The sequence below is a fragment of the Dicentrarchus labrax genome, unplaced genomic scaffold, assembly GCF_905237075.1.
Source record: "Dicentrarchus labrax unplaced genomic scaffold, dlabrax2021, whole genome shotgun sequence".
Lineage (NCBI taxonomy): Eukaryota > Metazoa > Chordata > Actinopteri > Moronidae > Dicentrarchus > Dicentrarchus labrax.
Genome location: NW_026136711.1, coordinates 1,783,131 through 1,793,901, shown reverse-complemented (window position 1 = coordinate 1,793,901; position 10,771 = coordinate 1,783,131). Strand labels below are relative to the sequence as shown.

General features: G+C 39.1%; 1 protein-coding gene across 1 annotated transcript; it reads right to left on the bottom strand.

The window, feature by feature from the left end:
* Window positions 1–3,351: 3,351 nt before the first annotated feature.
* On the bottom strand, window positions 3,352–10,389 carry LOC127371982 (trichohyalin-like). Its single transcript, XM_051415268.1, has 11 exons — window positions 9,541–10,389; window positions 5,721–6,703; window positions 5,575–5,643; window positions 5,324–5,482; window positions 5,131–5,235; window positions 4,860–5,042; window positions 4,615–4,704; window positions 4,272–4,304; window positions 4,032–4,173; window positions 3,888–3,941; window positions 3,352–3,807 (listed from the first exon to the last, which is right to left on the bottom strand). The coding sequence occupies exons 1-11, from the start codon at window positions 10,331–10,333 to the stop codon at window positions 3,428–3,430; spliced, it is 2,991 nt and encodes a 996-aa protein (XP_051271228.1). The 5' UTR covers window positions 10,334–10,389; the 3' UTR covers window positions 3,352–3,427.
* Between the last annotated feature and the right edge of the window lie 382 nt (window positions 10,390–10,771).

Sequence of the window (10,771 nt, the reverse complement as noted above, 5' to 3'; positions counted from 1 at the left end):
GAGTTCAAAACACCGGCTAGCGTGTTTGTGTCATCTACGTCATCTGTCAACTGTCAGTTTAGATAGACACGGACACAGAGACAGATTGACAGATTGACAGCTTAGACAAAATGAATTTTCGCGACGACGAAATTGCTCAACTTTTAAATTCAATTCCTGTAAGACATGGTACTTCAGACGACAACTGGATCGACCTTATTACGGACTTTTTCACCGCACCGGCAGCTGAGAGTGAGAGTGACAGCGGCGGCTCGACCTCCGGTATTTCGCTCTACCGACACCGGCCGGCTCCGGCGAAGAAAGTGAGTGTGACGGAGGCCAGGAGGAAGATATTCCACTCGTGGCTGACCCGATGGTAGCATACAATGTCTCTGATTATAATTATGTAAAGCAGTAAAGCAGTAAAGTTTATTTATTTGAATATAAACTGTCTATAAATGTCTTTCAATTCATTTGGAATATGGCGGAATGTTGATTGCTATCTTTAGAGCCCTTTTTCTCAAAAACAAGGTTTGGTGACAATCGACCTTTGGAAGAGCGTGTCTCATACAATTTTTGGAGTAGAAAAATAATTTTGGTATCTCCATAAAGCTGAGACTTTCCTCTTTACAGCCAAGAAGAAAACTCAAAATGAGTTTCTGGGTCAAAGTGACTCAAAATGATGGAGCAGGTCACATTTGAGGATTTTCAGTCAGGATTTAGAGTTCATCATAGCACAGAGACAGCTCTGGTTAAAGTTAATAATGACCTTCTGACTGCTTCTGACAATGGATTTGTCTCTGTACTTGTATTATTAGATCTTAGTGCTGCATTTGACACCATTGACCATAGTATTCTTTTGCAGAGACTTGAGCATCAAATTGGCATTAAAGGAACCGCACTAAGCTGGTTTAAGTCATATTTATCAGAACTCTCGCAGTTTGTACATGTTAACGATGAATCTTAAATAAATACTACAGTTAGTCATGGAGTTCCACAAGGTTCTGTACTTGGACCAATACTATTTACTTTATATATGCTCCCTTTAGGCAACATTATTAGGAATCACTCCATTAACTTTCACTGTTATGCAGATGATACGCAGTTATATCTATCAATCAAGCCCAATGAAATTAATCAATTATCTAAATTACAAACATGTCTTAAGGACATAAAATCCTGGATGAGCTGCAATTTTCTGATGTTAAACTCAGAAAAATTCTTGTTCTTGGCCCCAAAAACCTTAGAGACTCACTGTCTAAAGATATAGTTACTCTAGACAGCATTAACTTGGCCTCTAGCACCACTGTCAGGAATCTTGGAGTTGTCTTTGATCAGGATTTGTCATTTAACTCCCACATAAAGCAGACCTCTAGGACTGCCTTCTTTCATTTACGTTATATTAGAAAAATTAGACACATACTATCACAGACAGATGCAGAAAAACTAATCCATGCATTTGTTACTTCAAGGCTGGATTACTGCAACTCTTTATTATCAGGTTGCCCCAATAAGTCCATTAAAACACTCCAATTAATTCAAAACGCTGCAGCACGAGTACTGACAGGAACTAGAAAAAGAGATCACATCTCTCCTGTACTAGCTTCTCTGCATTGGCTCCCTGTAAAATGTAGAATAGAATTTAAAATCCTCCTCCTCACCTATAAAGCTCTTCATGGTCAGGCCCCTTCATATCTTGAAGAGCTCATAGTACCCTATTACCCCTCTAGAACACTACGTTCTCTGAATGCTGGGCTACTTGTGGTTCCTATAGTCTCTAAAAGTAGAACAGGAGCCAGAGCCTTCAGTTACCAAGCTCCTCTCCTGTGGAACCAGCTTCCATTTGTGGTTCGGGAGGCAGACACCCACAGGACCAACGAGCTGGGGGGCTCGTGAATCAGCCTGTGTAGTTTTAGGTTAAAGGGACAGAGTTGCAGAGGTTGTTTTTTTTTAATGTATATACTGAGAGGATGGTCTCCAATGACCTTTGACCTTGACTGAGGCCTCCCCAGACCAGTTGCTCTTTTGACCTCATTTGGTCACCAAAGCAGATGGAGGCCTGAACCTTGAACTAGGAGATCCCTGAGATGTGTAAAATCATGTTATCCAGGTAACATGTTATGTTGCTACTACCATACTGAAAGTAGCTTCAGTAATAACTTTGGGCCTCCAACATCTAGAACCTGGTTTGGACATGTAATATAAGTGCTTCCTGACAAGTTCAGCTCATTTGGAGCTATATGGGCCCAGTTATGTGCCTAAAACTGTAGAACAAATTCAAATGGAGCGAACGCTCATGGGCAGATGACAAGACTGAGAGGGTTCAAACCACCACAGGACTGGCCCACGTGGAGTGCAAAATCACTGACAAAACTTTCAGCCTCCTAGCCTGAGAGGAAAAAGGTTTTTCTGGTTGGACCAAGAAAGATCCAGACCCTTGGACTTATACACCCTTAGACCATCTGTAGGTGTTGGTGCTTGATTGGCCTGTTAATTGAATCCTTGGGGCTACATCCACCAAAGTTTATACGCATTATCTAGGCCCACCAAGGACCATGCCCTGTGAATTGCAATTGCAGATTTTCTTTTAATATATACAATGAAAGGATGATCTCCAATGACCTTTGACACTGACTGATGCCTTCACAGACCAGTTGCTCTTTTGACCTGGTTTGGTCACCAAAGCAGATGGAGGCCTGAAACTGGTTTAGAAAGGTTTGGTCAGTGATTCTGCACTATTGGTCAGATCTAACATTACAGTATAGACCCTTTATTTATTAAAAGTACAAAGGTGGCTCGAGAATAACTTTGACCTGTTTGGCCAAATATGGACCTCATTGGCAGATGGAAAGACTGAGAGGGTTCAAACCACCACAGGACTGGACCACATGGAGTGCAGAATAACTGACAAAACTTTTAGCTTGAGATCCCTGAGATGTTTAGCTAAACCTTGTGAAGATTTAAATGCTAGGTTAAAACACTACTGCTCTAAGTAGACCACTCATACACTCGGACTCAATAATAAACTGTTATGTGCAATAGATACTCAAACATGCAGATTTTTAAAATTATCCATTATGCACCGTTGCCATTGTCTTGCCGTTGTTTCTGTTTGTCACTGTATGTCGTTGTTGTTGGTTTTTTGTCTTTTTCCTGTTTATATTGTATATACTGTTATATTTATTTATTATTCTCCTATCCTCTCGCTGCTGCAATAACCGGAATTTCCCCACTGTGGGATGAATAAAGGCTATTCTATTCTATTCTATTCTATTCTATTCTATTACTGGACTTATGAACTGCGGAAAAATAAATTCCACTATTTTTCAAGTTGAGCAGTTCTATTGAAAACATCAAATTCAAGGAACTCTGTATGGTGACTGAACATTTTAATGTTGCATAAGTTTTGAACAGTTTTCAATTCCTCCTGCCTTCTCCTTTCTTCCCGTCATTCTTGAAATTTCCTTCTTTTCAAAGGTATCTTCCAGGTTTTTTCTGCTGCTCCACTTGATCCTTCTTCACTTTCCCTCTCACTCTTCTCCAGATGCTCCTCTTTTAACTTTCTCTTTTGCACTTCTTTAGCTTTACTCCTCGGCATCACCACAGGCTCATCTTTAATCTTTGTTTCTCTCTTCATTCCCTTTTCACTCTTACTTTTCATCTTCTCCAAAGTCTTCTCTTGAATCTTTGTTTCTCTCTTCTTTCCCTTTTCACTCTTACCCTCCATATTCTCCAAAGTCTTGTCTTGAATCTTTGTTTCTCTCTTCTTTCCCTTTTCACTCTTACCCTCCATATTCCACTCTTTGGACACAGTTTCCCCCATGGATCCTTTATGTTAAGTAAATAATGATTGGTTACTATTGAAATTTGTACCAGTATTTATCCTTTGCATTGTAGTATGTATTTACCTGAGGGAATCATCTGTCCAACTGTGGATCCAGCCTGGTGTTCAATGTTGTCACCTTAAAAGTGTATAAATACAGAAATATATATATGCAACTTTTCTTGTCCAGGCTCTATTACTTCACTTTGTCATATTTTTCCATAATTACCAGATATTGGCATGATGACTTCAAACAAAGATGACTGGTGGAAAATCATCTTATTCACCATATTGACTCGGTCACACACAGTTTTTGTTGAGTGAGTTGTCAAAATCGTTGCTGTTCCTGGGCTTACAAAAGCCTGCTGCATCTAAAAAAATTAAAATAAAAAAGATGTTAAAATATGTTCTCGATCATCTAGTTCGTCTAGCTCGGATGTTCAGGTGTGTTTTAGTGCAGTGCTCTTACACCAGGACGGACTTTGACTGCCACCTTGTCATTCTGTGGGAAAAGGTCAAAGCATGTTGTAAACAGTTTAGAAAGCCACTAATTATTAACACAAAGCGAGCAGATCTACTTCACAGTCAGAAGTTATCATTTTGATTTGTTGGCCTTATAGAAACCCATTTTATCACCTACACACAATGGCAAAGATCCAACATCTATGTAAGAGTCCCTTTATTGTAAAGAATGGGCCTGATGTCTAAACAAGTCTGTTTACTGTAAAATACTTTTTCTGACTTGAGTAACAGCTTTTCTTGTGTTTGTGTTATATGTGGTATATGGTGGTATATGTTGACATTATACTTACTACAGGTGTCTTGAGAGTGACAGGACTCAGTGAAACCAGGGCTGTATTCAGTTTTAGGTCTGGAGATTGGCTCATCAATGCTCGTGTATCCTGTTAATTTATCAATATGAATTAAAGAAGAAATGAAACAGACAAGTGTGGGTTTTAAAAGCCAAGTTTCAAGTTTTTATTTTGCTAATGTGGTAAAACTTTATCTTTTTGTGATATGATTATTGCTTGTTTGATGTACTAGCCACTTCACTTACCTCATTCTGCAACACATCTTCCTCACCACTTTCCCCCATATTTCCTTTTGACAGGGCTTCCTCTTCTTTCTCAGGCAGACATAGACTCTCTCCTCTCGTACACTCCTCCTCTGATTCCTTTTCTGTTACTCTCAGTGCACGGACCCTTGAACCAACCCGCTCAACTTCAGATGAGCTCCTCAGCTGGTTTTATGAAAGACAAAAATAATTTGTTCATTTGGACTGAAAGCTTTTAGTATTTTCCGAAGCATTTACACTGATAATGACTCACCTCTCTTTGCAGGACAGAGCTCTCAGATCTCTTTCTTTTGGCCACCTTGTGAACCCTTCCTATGATCTGTTCATCCTCTTCTTCAAAATCACCCTCTGATTCCTCCTGTGTGGTTTTAATTCATTAAAACTAACTCATTTAGCTCTGAAGGTCTTCAGTACTTTTAAACACTTAAACTGATGATATATCTCACCTCTCTTTGCAGGACAAGGCTCTCAGATCTCTTTCTTTTGGTCACCTTGTGAACCCTTTCTAGGACTTGTTCCTCCTCTTCTTCAGAATCATTCTCAGATTCCTGCTGTGTGGGTTTCCATTCATCAGCGGAGCCATCACCTTCAGATGAACTAAAGCTCTGTTTTTAGGTAAAACAAGATTCATTTTACTGATTTTGAATTGAAAGCTTGTAGAATGTGGGGAAGCACTGAATCTAATTATTACTCTCACCTCTATTCTCTGGAAAGGGCACTCAACCTCCCTTTTATCTGTTCCATCCTGTTTAAAAGAGGTCATCTTCTGTTTTTTAATGAAAAGTCAAAAGAGTATGAAAAGCTTTGTAATATGTGGAAGTACTGAAAACTGTCAAAACTCACCATTTGTTGGTTCAAAGGCACAGATGCACTTTTCTCACACAGCTGGTAAGTCCTTTTTGGCACATGTTCCTCATCCTCTTCAGGATCTGGTACTGTTTTTTCTGCTGCTCCACTTGACCCTTCTTCACTTTCCCTCTCACTCTTCTCCAGATGCTCCTCTTTTAACTTTCTCTTTTGCACTTCTTTAACTTTACTTCTCGTCATCACCACAGGATCTTGAATCTTTGTTTCTCTCTTCTTTCCCTTTTCACTCTTACTTTTCATCTTCTCCAAAGTCTTCTCTTGAAACTTTGTTTCTCTCTTCTTTCCCTTTTCACTCTTACCCTCCATGTTCTCCAAAGTCTTCTCTTGAATTTTTGTTTGTCTCTTCTTTCCCTTTTCACTCTTATCCTCCATGTTCTCCAAAGTCTTCTCTTGAATTTTTGTTTCTCTCTTCTTTCCCCTTTTACTCTTACCCTCCATGTTCTCCAAAGCCTTTTCTTGAATCTTTGTTTCTCTCTTCTTTCCTTTTTCGCTCTTACCCTCCATCTTCTCCAGAGACTTATCTTGAATCTTTGTTTCTCTCTTCTTTCCCTTTTCACTCTTACCTTCCATGTTCTCCAAAGTCTTCTCTTGAAACTTTGTTTCTCTCTTCTTTCCCTTTTCACTCTTACCCTTCATGTTCTCCAAAGTCTTCTCTTGAATCTTTGTTTCTCTCTTCTTTCCTTTTTTACGCTTACCCTCCATGTTCTCCAGAGACTTCTCTTGAATCTTTGTTTCTCTCTTCTTTCCCTTTTCACTCTTATCCTCCATGTTCTCCAAAGTCTTCTCTTGAATTTTTGTTTCTCTCTTCTTTCCCCTTTTACTCTTACCCTCCATGTTCTCCAAAGCCTTTTCTTGAATCTTTGTTTCTCTCTTCTTTCCTTTTTCGCTCTTACCCTCCATCTTCTCCAGAGACTTATCTTGAATCTTTGTTTCTCTCTTCTTTCCCTTTTCACTCTTACCTTCCATGTTCTCCAAAGTCTTCTCTTGAATCTTTGTTTCTCTCTTCTTTCCCTTTTTACTCTTACCCTCCATGTTCTCCAAAGCCTTCTCTTGAATTTTTGTTTGTCTCTTCTTTCCCCTTTTACTCTTACCCTCCATGTTCTCCAAAGTCTTTTTTGAATCGTTGTTTCTCTCTTCTTTCCCTTTTCACTCTTACTCTCCATCTTCTCCAAGGTCTCTTCCAGAATCGTTTTCTTTGTCTTTTGTCCTGCTCTACCCTCATTGTGGATCTTTTCCTCTGCCCTTTGTCCTTCTTCACCATCACTGTCCATCTTCTCCAAAGTCTCTTCCTGTGTCTCTTTCTCTGTCTTTTGTCCTTCTTTTAGCTTATTTCTGTCACCTTCAATCTTTGACATCTCCAAATAGCCCTCATCCACTTCACCTTCTTTTTCTTGTCCTTCATATTCTCCCCCCTTTGTTCAGGCAGGCTCTTGTGCAATGTTGTGTCTCCCACTGAGACTTCATTCTCCAATAGCCACTCTTTGGACACAGTTTCCCCCATGGATCCTTTATGTTAAGTAAATAATGATTGGTTACTATTGAAATTTGCACCAGTATTTATCCTTTGCATTGTACTATGTATTTACCTGAGGGAATCATCTGTCCAACTGTGGATCCAGCCTGGTGTTCAATGTTGTCACCTTAAAAGTGTATAAATACAGAAATATATATATGCAACTTTTCTTGTCCAGGCTCTATTACTTCACTTTGTCATATTTTTCCATAATTACCAGATATTGGCACGATGACTTCAAACAAAGATGACTGGTGGAAAATCATCTTATTCACCATATTGACTCGGTCACACACAGTTTTTGTTGAGTGAGTTGTCAAAATCGTTGCTGTTCCTGGGCTTACAAAAGCTTGCTGCATCTAAAAAAATTAAAATAAAAAAGATGTTAAAATATGTTCTCGATCATCTAGTTCATCTAGCTCGGATGTTCAGGTGTGTTTTAGTGCAGTGCTCTTACACCAGGACGGACTTTGACTGCCACCTTGTCATTCTGTGGGAAAAGGTCAAAGCATGTTGTAAACAGTTTAGAAAGCCACTAATTATTAACAAAAAGCGAGCAGATCTACTTCACAGTCAGAAGTTATCATTTTGATTTGTTGGCCTTATAGAAACCCATTTTATCACCTACACACAATGGCAAAGATCCAACATCTATGTAAGAGTCCCTTTATTGTAAAGAATGGGCCTGATGTCTAAACAAGTCTGTTTACTGTAAAATACTTTTTCTGACTTGAGTAACAGCTTTTCTTGTGTTTGTGTTATATGTGGTATATGGTGGTATATGTTGACATTATACTTACTACAGGTGTCTTGAGAGTGACAGGACTCAGTGAAACCAGGGCTGTATTCAGTTTTAGGTCTGGAGATTGGCTCATCAATGCTCGTGTATCCTGTTAATTTATCAATATGAATTAAAGAAGAAATGAAACAGACAAGTGTGGGTTTTAAAAGCCAAGTTTCAAGTTTTTATTTTGCTAATGTGGTAAAACGTTATCTTTTTGTGATATGATTATTGCTTGTTTGATGTACTAGCCACTTCACTTACCTCATTCTGCAACACATCTTCCTCACCACTTTCTTTTGACAGGGCTTCCTCTTCTTTCTCAGGCAGACTTGGACTCTCTCCTCTCGTACACTCCTCCTCTGATTCCTTTTCTGTTACTCTCAGTGCACGGATCCTTGAACCAACCCGCTCAACTTCAGATGAGCTCCTCAGCTGGTTTAATGAAAGACAAAAATAATTTGTTCATTTGGACTGAAAGCTTTTAGTATTTTCCGACGCATTTACACTGATAATGACTCACCTCTCTTTGCAGGACAGAGCTCTCAGATCTCTTTCTTTTGGCCACCTTGTGAACCCTTCCTATGATCTGTTCATCCTCTTCTTCAAAATCACCCTCTGATTCCTCCTGTGTGGTTTTAATTCATTAAAACTAACTCATTTAGCTCTGAAGGTCTTCAGTACTTTTAAACACTTAAACTGATGATATATCTCAACTCTCTTTGCAGGACAAGGCTCTCAGATCTCTTTCTTTTGGTCACCTTGTGAACCCTTTCTAGGACTTGTTCCTCCTCTTCTTCAGAATCATTCTCAGATTCCTGCTGTGTGGGTTTCCATTCATCAGCGGAGCCATCACCTTCAGATGAACTAAAGCTCTGTTTTTAGGTAACACAAGATTCATTTTACTGATTTTGAATTGAAAGCTTGTAGAATGTGGGGAAGCACTGAATCTAATTATTACTCTCACCTCTATTTTCTGGAAAGGGCACTCAACCTCCCTTTTATCTGTTCCATCCTGTTTAAAAGAGGTCATCTTCTGTTTTTTAATGAAAAGTCAAAAGAGTATGAAAAGCTTTGTAATATGTGGAAGTACTGAAAACTGTCAAAACTCACCATTTGTTGGTTCAAAGGCACAGATGCACTTTTCTCACACAGCTGGTAAGTCCTTTTTGGCACATGTTCCTCATCCTCTTCAGGATCTGGTACTGTTTTTTCTGCTGCTCCACTTGACCCTTCTTCACTTTCCCTCTCACTCTTCTCCAGATGCTCCTCTTTTAACTTTCTCTTTTGCACTTCTTTAACTTTACTTCTCGTCATCACCACAGGATCTTGAATCTTTGTTTCTCTCTTCTTTCCCTTTTCACTCTTATCCTCCATGTTCTCCAAAGTCTTCTCTTGAATTTTTGTTTCTCTCTTCTTTCCCCTTTTACTCTTACCCTCCATGTTCTCCAAAGCCTTTTCTTGAATCTTTGTTTCTCTCTTCTTTCTTTTTTCGCTCTTACCCTCCATCTTCTCCAGAGACTTATCTTGAATCTTTGTTTCTCTCTTCTTTCCCTTTTCACTCTTACCTTCCATGTTCTCCAAAGTCTTCTCTTGAATCTTTGTTTCTCTCTTCTTTCCTTTTTTACTCTTACCCTCCATGTTCTCCAAAGTCTTCTCTTGAATTTTTGTTTGTCTCTTCTTTCCCTTTTCACTCTTATCCTCCATGTTCTCCAAAGTCTTCTCTTGAATTTTTGTTTCTCTCTTCTTTCCCCTTTTACTCTTACCCTCCATGTTCTCCAAAGCCTTTTCTTGAATCTTTGTTTCTCTCTTCTTTCCTTTTTCGCTCTTACCCTCCATCTTCTCCAGAGACTTATCTTGAATCTTTGTTTCTCTCTTCTTTCCCTTTTCACTCTTACCTTCCATGTTCTCCAAAGTCTTCTCTTGAATCTTTGTTTCTCTCTTCTTTCCCTTTTTACTCTTACCCTCCATGTTCTCCAAAGTCTTCTCTTGAATTTTTGTTTGTCTCTTCTTTCCCCTTTTACTCTTACCCTCCATGTTCTCCAAAGTCTTTTTTTGAATCGTTGTTTCTCTCTTCTTTCCCTTTTCACTCTTACTCTCCATCTTCTCCAAGGTCTCTTCCAGAATCGTTTTCTTTGTCTTTTGTCCTGCTCTACCCTCATTGTGGATCTTTTCCTCTGCCCTTTGTCCTTCTTCACCATCACTGTCCATCTTCTCCAAAGTCTCTTCCTGTGTCTCTTTCTCTGTCTTTTGTCCTTCTTTTAGCTTATTTCTGTCACCTTCAATCTTTGACATCTCCAAATAGCCCTCATCCACTTCACCTTCTTTTTCTTGTCCTTCATATTCTCCCCCCTTTGTTCAGGCAGGCTCTTGTGCAATGTTGTGTCTCCCACTGAGACTTCATTCTCCAATAGCCACTCTTTGGACACAGTTTCCCCCATGGATCCTTTATGTTAAGTAAATAATGATTGGTTACTATTGAAATTTGCACCAGTATTTATCCTTTGCATTGTACTATGTATTTACCTGAGGGAATCATCTGTCCAACTGTGGATCCAGCCTGGTGTTCAATGTTGTCACCTTAAAAGTGTATAAATACAGAAATATATATATGCAACTTTTCTTGTCCAGGCTCTATTACTTCACTTTGTCATATTTTTCCATAATTACCAGATATTGGCACGATGACTTCAAACAAAGATGACTGGTGGAAAATCATCTTATTCACCATAT